Source organism: Alligator mississippiensis, chromosome 14 (genome assembly GCF_030867095.1).
Source record: "Alligator mississippiensis isolate rAllMis1 chromosome 14, rAllMis1, whole genome shotgun sequence".
NCBI classification, from domain to species: Eukaryota; Metazoa; Chordata; order Crocodylia; family Alligatoridae; genus Alligator; species Alligator mississippiensis.
In genome coordinates this window covers 35,449,801-35,463,262 of record NC_081837.1, presented here as the reverse complement: position 1 = coordinate 35,463,262, position 13,462 = coordinate 35,449,801, and the positions used below count along the sequence as shown (strand labels likewise).

General features: G+C 46.0%; 1 protein-coding gene across 1 annotated transcript; it reads right to left on the bottom strand.

Annotated features, from left to right (window-relative positions):
• Nucleotides 1-4,076: 4,076 nt before the first annotated feature.
• Nucleotides 4,077-10,211, bottom strand: LOC102574443 (omega-hydroxyceramide transacylase-like). Its single transcript, XM_006266221.3, has 6 exons — nt 9,853-10,211; nt 9,031-9,263; nt 7,446-7,511; nt 6,454-6,660; nt 6,296-6,356; nt 4,077-4,978 (listed from the first exon to the last, which is right to left on the bottom strand). The coding sequence occupies exons 1-6, from the start codon at nt 10,046-10,048 to the stop codon at nt 4,752-4,754; spliced, it is 990 nt and encodes a 329-aa protein (XP_006266283.3). The 5' UTR covers nt 10,049-10,211; the 3' UTR covers nt 4,077-4,751.
• Nucleotides 10,212-13,462: the final 3,251 nt, after the last annotated feature.

Below are 13,462 nucleotides of genomic sequence, written 5' to 3'. Positions count from 1 at the left end.
CTGTTAAAGATGGCCTCTATGATAATCTTTTCTAAGACCTTCCCCAGGATAGAGGTTAGGCTGATGGGCCTGTAGTTTGCCGGATCTACTTTCCTCCCTTTCTTGAAGATAGGCACCACATTGGCCTTCTTCCAGTCTTCAGGCACTTCACCAGAGCACCAGAAGCTCTCAAAGATCCGTGCCAGGGACTGAGCTATGATGCTTGGAGAGGCTGAGAAACCTATTCCAACTGCTTAAGTGATGTTATGAAAGGAGCACAGGTTCTGCCTCTCAGTGGGTGTGTCTACACGTGCATTAATGCACCATTGCTACTACGCAATAAGTTTAGTACTTATAATAACAGGTACTAAATACACAGTAACCAGTGCTACTGCGCAATAGCAACAGCACATGGTCTTTTAGTGATGCTAATGCATAGTAAACTAAGTGTACTGTGTATTAGTGCATTAGCATGGCTTTTGCCATGACATGCTAATGTGCAGTAGAATTAGTCTGCTGAGCATTTAGCATCTCATGTAGATGTACCCAGAATGTATCAGTCCAGAGCTGAGCTAACTAGGGCTCTGCTTGGTGTTGTTACTTCCAAGTGCTGGTTAGGTCTTTCCACAATATGGTTCAAATAAGCATGCGGCTACCCAGTGAGTTTAAATTTAGAGGGGTGAGGTGGATTGCTTTTAAATGTTGAGGATTTGAGGGGTGTTGTTTTGCTGCTCCTTCGTCTTCGAAGATTTCATTCCATTTCTATCATTTTCGTCTTGTATTTTAAGCTACTCTGAGCCTTTTTTTGGGAGGAAATGTAGGAATCAAAGAAATAAATTCATGCTCTCAGCTGGGTAATCAAGCTGGCTGTTGACTGCAGTGATAGTACAGGGTTAAACACAAATCCAAAGTGTGTTTTTATGCCATCTTTTTTATATCTTGTAAGCATTTATGCATTAGAGAAGTCACAGTCACTCAGCCCTTTTACCAATCATATTGCTGATCTTGCAACTAGGAACCAATTATGTTCCTGATCATTGACTAAGAACATATCTTTGGTGCCATGCATCTTTCAATTGCTAATTTATGAATTTATTAACAACATTCCCTCGTTCCTTTTGTACTTACTGTACCAGGCTTATTTGAACTGCACTGTATGCTTCCCTTGCCTGTTTTTCACAGCTTGTAATGATTCTGGCCACCTCTGGATGTTCTTGAATAGGTTTCAAATATTTTGATGCTTCTTGTCGTCCAAAGAGCTTTAGACCTGTAACCTTTTAACTCCTACTGCTCCTATCCTGCCTTGAGGCATGTGTATGGGAGAGCAGACACCATAGAGTCTTACCCTATGGATTACTACCCATCCCCCTATGCTTATAATGGGGCCATTTATGGGCCCACTGTATGTATAGAATGGCTCTTAAATATTGGTCCTCTTCATCGCACTTATCAGCACCCTCCATTTTAGATGGCTACAAGGGTGTACTAGAATTCCTCCCAGAGTATAATGCCAGGGGAGGATTAAAGAGTGAGTTTCCACTATTATACTTCCTCCCCCCTCCCCCCCCACCCCCCATGGGGACTAACTGCCCCATTTAAAAAATAGGGAGACATCTGTGCATTTCTGGATGTGATACTACTTCACTGGGTCCCTCCAATAAATGCACTAGGAGGGCAGCGTACCTTTTCTGGACCATTCCACTCCAGCCTCATGACACTTGGGGTCCTGCTCACTTCCCAGAGACACTCTGCAGCAGCTGTAGAAAGCTCTGCCTAGACAACATCTCACAAGTCCTGGACAGTGTGGATTGTAAGCCATAAGAAGCCCCTTCAGGACTACCATGTGTTGGTGACCAGGCACCACATACACAATGTGCATGTGCATGTGATGGTGGTCAACACTGTCCATCTTGCATTCCTTGAGAGTGTGAACAGATTCTCCTCGCCCAACAATAATGCCTCCTTGAAGGCCCAGTCAACCTTCCTTTGGCAGCTCCTCTGTGGCTGCACCCAAGTGGCTGAGACAAAGTGGCTATGTCCCTCACCAGGGCTGCCCCATCCCTGAAGCTGGGATCCATTGGCTACTTTAAATTTCTGAAGATCACGTGCGGCTGAATATGTCCCCTATGGCATCAGTTGGGAGGCACACAAGTCACCATTTTCTTCTAGGAGAGGGTTGGGGAGGAAAAGGATCACCCAGCAGAAAGGCACAAGCACCTCCCTAGTTGTATAATAAGGGCACCTGTTCATGCAGCATTGGATTTAGAATTTTCCCCAAAGACTGGCCAAAAAGTGAGACTAAACCACAAGCCACACTTTGGTCTTCTACCAGGTGAAATGGGTTTCTGCCCTAGGTGTCCTCCTGCTCTCCCCTCCTTTCACCCAAAAACAAAACCCCAGATACCACAGCCTAAGTCATGTAGGTCATATCTTCATCTGACAAGTTACAAAATGAATATAATTAAGCAAATGTATTAACTATGTAATGCATTTGCTTTCCTGTGTAACTTAGTGGTGATGAGGTATAGGGTATCTGAGATGAAGCTGAGTGGAAGTTAACCAAGTTAGCATGTTTCTGTGCTTTTGGATCTTGTGCCTTGTAACTGTGTGGGTGCTGGTCATGATGTTTTCATGAGTATGTGAGGAAACTACTTGACAGGGATGATCCTGCCTTGAGCAGGGGCTTGGACTAGATGTAACTTCCTGATGTCCCTTCCAGACATGTTGTTCTGTGATTCTGTTATTTTATTCAACACCCAGATTTCCTTTATTCCCAGCCAACTAGCAGCAGGGCTGCATGATAGGAACCTGCCTGCTTTGACTACTGTAGTCAAAATCAGTTCCTGTCACCAAATTTGAGCTGCTCCCAGCAGCACCCCACCATCAGACTGACCATGACCTTTCCATTTGATAATAGGCAAATTTATTGATACACAGTGATAACAGAAAAAGAGCAATACAAAAAATGGAGCAATTCTATATATCTATGAAATCCTAGGGCTGTCATCAGAGTCAAAGTACATCTGGCCAGGTTGTAGTCTTCATTCTAAGGCTCTCTTTTAGGTATCAGATGTCAGCATGTCAGCAGTCTGGAGGTGGGATGCCGAGGCTAACACCCCCCTCAGTGGGGTGGATGAGACAGGTTGGTGGTGTGCCCTCTGTCCATGGTGGCCTCAGGCACCCTTCCCCAGGGGACACGGAGGGGGACCCCTCTCAGGGAGAATGATGGGGAGGGACCTTTTCTTACTCTCAAGACTCTGTCTTTGTGTTCTCCTTCCCTCCTGATGACACATGATGACTTTTCATCCATGGCTATCGCTGGATGGTTGTCATGCGTCCATGTCCTGTGTTATCAGCATATTCCAAGCTCATCACATGCACATATATGAATTTGGTCTTTCCAGGCCTTCTCCTAATGTAGTCTATTCCTCCAAAAACCAGGACTCAGGCCCTCCTGCTCTGGGGTCTTGGTAGCTGGTGCCACCTTATCTCGTGCTATGGAATAGTATGGTACATGCTGCCTCTGTTTTCCAGACTGTGTCCTTGTTGGCCTTGTTGTATTAGACAGACTGTCTACTTCCAAGGCTGTGAGAAACTGTGTGACTGTGTTACCCAGGCTCTTAGAAATCATTTAACCCCTGCTGCCCATTCTGAGCCATTCTAATGCAGATATATATAGATATTCCTATAAGAGAATTCCCAGAAAACAAACCTTTAAATACCATTTTCTAAGGCAGCCTTCCCCTCTTTGAAGGTTCACACCTTCACAACATAAATGGAACATAATCACTGGAATCACCTGAAGTGTTCATGAGATTTGTGGGGAGGACCTCCACCAGTCATCCCAGGAAAAGTATGATGGCATTCATGGTCAGGGTCTCCAAAGGGCTGGAAAATCCCCAAAAGGATAAAAACAAAACAATCCAGCCTTCTCAGTCTTTGATATGACTTTGCTCCCTTCTTGAACTGTGCTCCATAGGGAAGAGGAGATTGGATTAAAAATTAAAATCTGAAATCTGAACTGCAGGATTGGCACATGCACCAATGTTTCATTTTGGGGTGAAAATTATTTTATGCAAGATGATGGAAAAGTAGAAAATCTTGGTTACAACCTGGCTCACACTGGTTTCATTTAAATTTATTAAGAAGAGGTTGAATATAAGTACAGATGAGCTAGGCATCAAATGAGAGAAGTGTCCATGCTGCTTGCATACTGGTCTAACTAAAATGCCGTACATTCATAGTCAGGCAAGGAGATGCAGAGAGATGAAGTACGTTCATAGAGGTCCAAGGGCTTGTGAGTAGAAAGAGCGTTTACATTAGAAGTGTGTGTTCTCCAGCAGTTATGAAATATCAGGAACAAATTGTATCTGCTAAGCCCTAGTGAAGATTAATTTCTCTTTCTTGATAAAATAGAAAAGTTAAAAAAAAATTATGACCAAGGCTTTGTAAGCAGAAAGAGCATTAACATTACAAGTGTGTGTGCCAATGGACATAGATTGGACAGCTCTGCTGACCCCAATGTCTCCTTTCAAACATAGGGTGTATAATAGGGGGCTGTGGCTTCGAGCACATCCTTGATCAGGAAAATCAGGTGTTAAGAGGCAACGATCCCAAGAGAACATTGCCAAGGCTGCCCTAATGAAGTTGGGAGCACACACTGACCCTGACCTTCACTGGGACTTGTGCTCACATGGATCCTAATGTCACTGTTACTTGACTGGCAAGAACCAGAGGAATAAAAGCGATCTTGATTATCCTCTTCCTTGGTGTCAGTATAGGGGCAACTGCTGCGTTTTCCCCTCTGTTTCATTCTCCGCCATGCTCATCGCTCCGTGAGTGGTGAGGTCCTTGAAAGCTGCATCAGTGGAAGTGAGGATCCTTGTTGATGGGTTCTGGTTCCAAGACCCTCCACTGGTCTGGGACAAGCATTTCTTATGGGACTCACTGGCTAAAGGGAGTGTTGCGTTCCTGGCAAGATAATCTATCCCAAACTCTCCTATTGGAAAGAACAACAGAAAGATTCAATCCTCACAAATACTCAGATCTGTATGATAACCAACTGTAACTCAGGAGACTGATACAGACACTTGGACCCTGGACACACGTTATTGTTGTAGTGTTACAAAGCGTGTAGCTCTATAAAACCATTGGGTGTGCAAATGTCTGAAGTGGCTGAAGTGTGCAAAATTCACCAAAAAGGCCTACTCTCCAATATTGTGTTACAGGTCTGCTTCTCACCTCCCATCCTTCTTCCCCCAGTGGAGCTTGCACGTGAGCAGGACATGCTCAGTGACAGACTTGTTTGATCAGCACTTGCTGCCATAGCAACAGCAGAAGCAGGGGCTGCTGGGGTTGCTTCCCATAATAGAGATGGGACTGGCAGTTGGCAATAGGGGTTTACGAAGTGGGCCCTATTGGAGCCGGATTTGGATTTGGCCCGAATTGAGGACAGTGATCCGATTTGTTGATTTGGATCACTGTCCCTGATTCAATTCGGCCGAATCCGAATCTGAAATTTTGATGCTGATTTGGCGGAATCAGCGATTGAGACACAGACATGGCTTTAAAAGTTTTTTCTATATACTTCGAAGTAGCAGGAGTGGCTCCTGATTGCTGTGGTGCTGGGGTGCATGGAGCATCCCACAGGAGCGTGGGGGGCCCACCATGTGCTTGGCGGCAAACCTGGAAGTAGACCAGAAGTACTTCAGTCCACTTCCGGGTCTGCCTGGGGAGGGGGGCGGGAGGTGCCTCCCTGGCTTGGCGAACAGCCACTAGGGGACCCCAGGTACCCCCCCCCCCCCGCCCCCAGACCCAGGAGGCACCAGTCACTGAACCGGAGGGATGCAGGAGGGCCCCCCTGCACACTGCTTCTTGTCAACTTCTGGGTCTGCTGCCGAGCACGCTGGGGAGCCCCCCGTGCTCCTGTGGGACACTCCATGCACCCCAGTATCACAGTACTCATGAGCCCCTGCTACCTAGAGCTATGGAGAATAAACATTTAAAACTGTCTCTGTCCAAATCTCTGAATCTTTCCAAATCTCTCTGAATCAATTCAGACAGTTCCAATTCAACTTGGAGAAATTAAAGGGTCCTCTGATTCGATTCAGATTCAGAGATTTGGCCACCAAATTGGGCCGTATATCCACAGAATTGAATCAGAGATTGAAGTTTTGCACAGTCCTAGTGGGCAACCAAGGCAGTTTTGGCTCCTAGTCAGTTGTAAGATGCAGAGACTTTTATGAACGAAACATCTTGTCCAGCCACCCTCAGGGAATATCATCTCTTCTCTGTCCCCACTCAATGCAGTACTTACGATTTCTTTCCAAGTAGAAGCCGGCGTCATGATACCCTTGTAAAATAAACTCATGCACCACCTACCGAGAAAAGATGTCAGGCTTGTAAACAATGCTTGTTGTACACACACAGCAGACGGTAATTCTAGGATTATATCAATTTCTGATGGCTACTCACCAGACGGCTGGGTGGAAAAAAACAATAGACCATTCTTTTTAAGTTTTCTGGTGACATTTGAAATAGCTGCTGCAACATATACACACTGAGGTAAGTGCCTGGATTATCCCTTGGGCAGATGTCATTGTCAAATGCAAACCCAGACACTGTAATCATGGTCTTGTGGAACAAAGCCTTTGGGCTACTGAAGGCTCCATCAATATAGCGCTAGAACAAAACGCAGCACAGTACCTGTGTTAGGTAACAGCTATCAGTCATTGGCCAGCACCTCTGACAATTGTATTTTCTTTTGGTTTTGCTGGAGACCAACGTGTTGTGCATTCCAGACAACTATTACCTCATCTTGTGCCCCTCTGGCCTTAGGACTCCCATCCATGGGTAGGTCTCTCAATCTCAGGTAGCCAACTAAAGTCCAGCAAGCAGCGAGGTGCTTGTGCAGCTCTGCAAGTCTTCTTTCCTTTCCTGTTGTATCTTCCCCCATATTCCCCTCCCATCTAACTGGTTGTCCACCAGCTGTGTTCAAGATACCAAGGTCTCTGAGGGAGGGACTTTCCTTCTACTCTTTCTCCCTACAGGGGAACCAGCTGTTTCATCTGGGCATGCAACTCGAGGGAAGGAGCTGCTTTAAGATTTTTTCCCATCTCTACCAAACGTGGCTGTGCCCTGGTTATCCAGTTTGCCATCCAGACGTCATTCTGCTCTGGAAAGCTGTAAGGAAAGCCTTGGACGCCACGTATGCTGGGAGTTGGATCCCCATGGGGAAGGTCTTGGAGATGGAGGGACCTGTGGTAGCAGGAGGGAGCCCCCGTGGCAGTAATGAACTAAAATCCTGACCCAGGCTCACAGGCTCCTGCCTCTGCTGGAAATTGGATGAGGAGGAACTATGGGGAGGACTTAAGGGTCAGAATCCTGATTTTTTTTTATCTGTGTTGATCACAAAAGCCACTGGCAGCTGCTGAGCGGTTCCCAGGGTCTCAGCCAAGGATACTCACCACACCCTGGAAAGAGGGAGGGATGTACCCATTATAGACAGGAATGAAGCAGCTGCAGGACACTGCCTGTGGGGAAAGGAAGCACAGAGAGATATAGGAGCAGGGCTCTCTTTAAGCATGGGGATGAGGAGTACCCCCTAGAAATGGATCATAATGTTTGGGGTATTTGGACCCTAGACTCTGGGTCAGGGCCAAGAGCACAGGTCTGGCCATGCCATGTTCCATGTGCTAGGGATACTGCCCAGTGTAGCCACTGCTCGGTCCCAAAGGTGTGGAAAGGGGTAGTGCTGCCCAGTGGCGTGGCTGCCAGATTGGAGGACTGTGCATCTGGGTAATCCAGCCAGCTCCCCTATGGCATCTGAGCAAAGTGTTGCAACTCTTGTCAGAACAGAGATAGATCCTGATGCAAGTTCAGCTGCTGGAGTCTTGTGGGAGGATTCTCGATAGAGTGAAAAAAATCCAGGTCCTGCTCAGAAAGCTGCCACAGATGGCAACAGAAGTGCCAGTTATGCCTAAAGGCGCAGCCCCTGGCACTGGTAACATGGTTTGGAGAGTAGCATGTGTAATTCATGAACTGGTTAATTCTGCCTGCTGCCTCCAATTTGCCAGTGAGGGGTCAAGCTGACAAGCCTTTGGCTTGAAACCTTCTATGTGGGGTTGGAGCTCGATGGGGGAAGCTCATTGGGAACCTGCTCCTGAATCATAAAATCATAGAGAATGAGGGTTGGGAGGGACCTCAGGAGATCACATCTAGTCCGACCCCCTGCTGAAAGCAAGAGCAGCCCCAACTAGATCATCCCAGCCAGGGCTTTGTATGGCTGGATGTTAAAAAGCTGGAAGGATGGAGATCCCACCACATTTCTGGGCAGCCTGCCCACTGTAACCCCCAGGTCCTGGCTGCTACACTCCTTGGAATTCTTCTTTACCTCTGTGTTCAACTGCGATCTTGTCCCATGTGTAGGGGAACCTTGTCTTATCTTGGTACTCACCTGTTGCTAATTGACTCTGGATATGACCATGATCTGCAACCAACTGGAGGGCTTGGTGCCAACATGGTGGAGCTACTCGTGGTGGGGTAGCTCCTATAAAATACCACAACATTGCAAGCTCCAGAATGAGGGGAATTTAGGGTGCCTCAAACCCCTAACCCCCACTGACTTGTGGGTACTTCTTGGTTGGAGAAAGGCTAAGGGATGTCACCGTGACAGCAACAGCTTTAATCTATTGCTCTCTGGCAGAAGCTACAACCATTGAGGTATTGAACATTTGGGACTTGGTTTGGCCTTTGAACTCTAACTTCAAAGGGTAAAGAGGGGATAGTAGGTGTAGGGAAGCCTCCGCTGTTCCATAACCTTGGATGTGTAAATCTATGATAAGCCATGGCCACTGTCCTGCCTGATACCAGGGGGTGACCTGGCTACTTCCCATGCTGAAAACATTAATATGTCCAAAATGAGATAAACAGTCAAAGAGTGTTTGTGGATCAGGGCTTGCATTATACTTCCCATTACACCAGTACACTTCCCCTTATACCTCTGTCAAACTCTCAGTTACTTTTAGTCCAAACTCAGAAAGCTACTTTTACCTGAATGATCTCCTCTTTGGAGCTGAACTCTGATACCACAACATTTTGGAGACCTGATACTTGAGTAAGAAAAATGTGCAGCCTCCGTGAAGCCAGCTGGTGAGCGTTATCTGGCAGACATTTTTCTAACGCCTTCTGTATATTCAGGATTACTCCATTATTTGGATACAGGTACCGGAGGATTGAACCCTCCATATTTTTCACAGTGTCAGTCATGTAACCAACCACTGCATCTAGAAGGAAAAAGTGACCATGCTTAGTAGATCATGCAGCCATATGGGAGCAAGTCTTGCCCTTAAGTCTGTGCGGGCCAAAGACAGAGAAGTCAAGGGGAGTTTTATGCTTGTATGTGAAAACTGAATGGGAAGGTTAAAAAAGGTTCAAAAATGATTTTACCAAAGTCGGTAAATAACAGTGCAGGGGCAAGAAACAACATTTTTGGGGATAATGAAGGCTTTTATTACAGCAGATGAAGTCCAATGGCTGTGTATTAAAGCAACAAAACCTATAAGCTGTTGGGTTTATCAGCTGGTAGACTCCGTAAGAATTAATTAACTTATTCCCTCATCTAGAACGCTACAGGATACTATTACTGTAACACTACATAGCATCTATAGCACTATTAATGGGTATCTACTACTTTACATAACTGGAGCTGTGGCCTCTTAGTAGAAAGTGCAACCATTGCTGTTTCTAGGCTGCATGGGTTGTGTTTTCCTATTTCCTAATGAACGCTCCAATTAGTACTTTTAGACTTGTCCACTGACTTTTCTTTAAAAAGCACAATACGACACAGAGTAAATTCAACCAGGCGTTTCTTACCTATTTCACACCCACAAGTCACTAATGTGGCTATAAGTGCGCCGGAGGATGTCCCATAGATCTTGGATGCTGATCTCAGTATCTCAGGTGCCAGTTCTTGTAGAGCTTTCATCACTCCCATTTGATAAAACATCAGGAATCCACAGCCTTTAAAAAAAATAGAGAAAGGTTCATGCTTTGCATCCTCTTCTGCCATCTTTAGTCATGCTATGAGTTTGTGGCAGCAGGGTACAAGCTGGCCAGGAGCAAGGGGCTTGGTTATGCTAATCACTTTGTATCAGAGTGTAGCAGAGGCACAGAAGTGTGCTCAGAAGGTATGCTCCTGCCCTCAGAACAGACTGCTGCCCTGAGTTTGGTCTGAAAATGCCCTTGAGCTGTGAACGTCCTAAAGGGGATCATTGTGGGCAGGCTTAGGTGGAGTTGGGACATGTACCGTTTGTTCCTGGTTCATTTAAGCCAGGTGTAAATTCTGTTACATAGATGTGTCTTCACTCATGAATATCCCAGTTGGTATGGCACAATCTGTGCAGTCATAGCTTCTTCTTGTTGGCAATACACATGGCAATTCAAGTCTCTTTATGGCTCTTATGGCAGAGAAGATTTTCAAGATAGGATTTTTCTAGCAAACTCTAATGGCCAGTGTCCTCATCTCCCTTGCCTTGACCTATTCTAGGGTGTTCAGATTTAGTTCCTTGTAAGTGTGGGTGAGGGTTTCAGGTGACAATATGGGGGTTTCCTTTGGTTCAGGATTGTCTTTGAAAGCAGAGGACTGGACCCCCTCTCGCCACTGGTTCACTGCCAAGAGCTCTGGATTTAGTTGCTGGACAAGTTCATGGGGAGCTCTTCCCCCTTTCCCTGCTTTTCACTGTTCTGGATCCACTATTAGTTCTCGTGCACCATGCCAGAGTGTGAGAATTGGGCCCTGCATACTGATTATCTCTGTGAGGGTGGGTGGAATGGCTGAGTTCAAGAATTTATGCGCTCCTGAGGAAACTGCAAAGGGCCTCGTTACAAATAATGGCTGATCATTACTAGACAAGACTTTAAAGATGCAAGTTTCCAATGCATTCACTGTTGCTAGTCCCTTCATCTCCTTTGCTTTTACCTGTGGCATGGCATTAGGTGTTCTTGTTCAGATAGTGTTCCTTGTAATTGTGGGTGAGGGGTTAAAGTGATGATTTGGGGGATTCACAATGTGCATGAATGGATTGATGGCCAAGGAGCCCCTCTTCTAATCCTACGCTCTGATGTCCTTACTCAGGTCTCATTGAAATGGACGGAGTGCTATGGATGAGTGTATTGGAAGCACCCTTCCACCAGCACCGAATGCTTGTGGACACCCCACTGACACTTTCATTACAGTGTCTGTCAGATAAATCCTTGTCTTGACTGAACGGAGACACTGAAAAATGTATGCCAAGAGCTCAATGAATTCTAGGACAGGAAGGGCTCTTCCCTGCTTTGGAAATTTACAGAGCAATTCCAACTGCACCAGGTAAGCCCAGTTTAGCTCCAAATGGCTAAGGTATAAACAGGTTCAGTTTGATGATAGAAAAGCAGATAGGAAGAGAATTGCTTCTGTGACCAGTATGATCCAGCTAAACACATTGCCTCAGTTGCAAAACCTCATGTCTGCACGGACAGATCTGACTGTGAAAACCATTTGGAAAGACATTGGTGATGATGAAACCTGAACAGGGTAGAAATGAGAGTTGTGTAAAGAAGAATAACAGATCTAGAAGTATGGGCAAGATAATCCCTGAGATTGTGACACTGGGAAATTTCAGAAGAGTTGTCTCTTAGGGGCAGGATCTTTCATTGAGTATTGATACAGAGCCAGACTGATTACGGCAGTGGTTCTCAACCTTTTTTGTACCAGGACCCATTTGTAAACATTGATGGCCAGTCCTGACCCACTGCCCCTCGTTCCCCGGATCCAGCCCCACAGTGTGTGGGGCAAGGAGTGCGTGTGTGGGGTGTGTCTCTGTGTGTGGGGAGGGGTATGTGTGGCGGGGGGGACAAAGAGCTCCAAAAAGCCCTTTGCAATCTGGACCTCTGCCAGTCTGCAAGTGAAATTCCATGGTTTCCCATGTTTTTCTCCTTTAAAGGAGAATCCATTTTTAAAGTTTGTTGATCCATTTTTAAAGTTTGTTGATCCATTTTTAAAGTTTGTTTCTGACCCTTTGATATGCTCTTGTAACCCACTTTTGCGTTGCGATCCATGGGTTGAGAAACACTGGATTAGGGTATTGTTCTGAAAAGGGACTGTCAGTGCCACTGCAATATACACAGTGACACCTAGCACTCACCTTATGTCTTCCTCCTTATTGGGATGCTTGTTCTGGGGCGGGCATTAACCTGGAAGGCTGCACCTTTGCCATAATTAAGAGACAGAGCTGGAGGATACATCTGGATTCATTTCAGTGTCTTGGATTGGGCAATTTGATCATTGGCTCTAGGGAGCTAGTGTTTTATTAATAAAATATGCTGAAACAAAGTTAGGAAAAAACAGGATTTGTCTTTATGAAAAAAATGCTTCCAACTGTCTCATTGTTCTTATGCTTCCATGCTTTGCTCCAGGGAATTTGGCAAGTAGGAGGGTGTGAATTTGTCAAGCTGGTGTCAAGGATTTGCCTTTACCTGTCACTATAGAAATCCACCATAATTAAGGCAAGGTTTGAGCCTCTGGAAAGCTTCTCTTGGCAACAAGTCCATGAACCTTTCTTCAGAATCTGGTAGCATTATTGTCAGGAGTCTCTGTCTCCTTGGAGCATGCAGTATGAACAGAGGGTGCCAGGGGCAGGAGTTTAAAGTAGGTGGGAGCACAATTCCAGTTCAGAACCTGGAATTGAAGCTATGACTTGTTCACTTGGTATTTTCCCCTGTGCAAACCCTGCCTCGCGCATGACACAGATTGAATGGATTGAATGGTACTTGTAGGGCTCGTGAGCACACCCTTCTTGACCATCTCGGCTGGCTGATGCATTGCCACATGGCAGCTCAAAGCTTGATGACCCTGGCCCTGGGAAGTGAGAAAGTGACCTTCCTCAAGTTGTGTTCTGTGCTCTGCACATCTGAGAGCCCCAAGCCTGAGCAGTAAGAACTAAGTGGCTCCAGGGAGAACAGTCAGATCACTGGGTCCACCTTCAGGCTGCATATCACTGCTTTTGGGCCCATGACAGAAGTACTGACTGGTGGAAACAGCGAGTTCTGAGGACCTGGGAGAGGGACCGGTGGCAGCGGTACTTTTGAACAAGCAAGGGCATCTTCCTTGATGTCTGTGCTGAGATGGTTGCTAACCTGTTACAGAATCCAGGACTTTCCAGGATCAAGGTTCATGGACTCAAAAGTTTCATGAGCCATTTACTGAAAGGTGACAGTACATGAAGTGGTTTGATGAAGAGAGAGGCTGTTTTGTGTTGAATGGGACTTGGACGAAGAGGACTGAGCTTTGAGTGAGTGCATGGTCAGAGGAGGTTCATTTTGGAGAAAGTCACCTTTATCCATCCTCCTCAAATTGATTTAAGGAGAGTGGACTGTGGGGGAATGGCTGGAGCAGGAATTTTGGATGAGTGAGCAGTTAGGTGAATCATAGGATCATAGAAAATGA

Excerpts from the sequence above, each read along its gene's own strand:
- LOC102574443 (XM_006266221.3), bottom strand. The coding sequence starts at position 10,048 with ATGGCAGAAGAGGATGCAAAGCATGAACCTTTCTCTATTTTTTTTAAA. Across the intron at positions 9,264-9,852 it reads GACTTGTGGGTGTGAAATAG|ATGCAGTGGTTGGTTACATG; the intron begins GTAAGAAACGCC and ends TTTTCCTTCTAG. Across the intron at positions 6,661-7,445 it reads CTCCCTCTTTCCAGGGTGTG|CGCTATATTGATGGAGCCTT; the intron begins GTGAGTATCCTT and ends GTTTTGTTCTAG.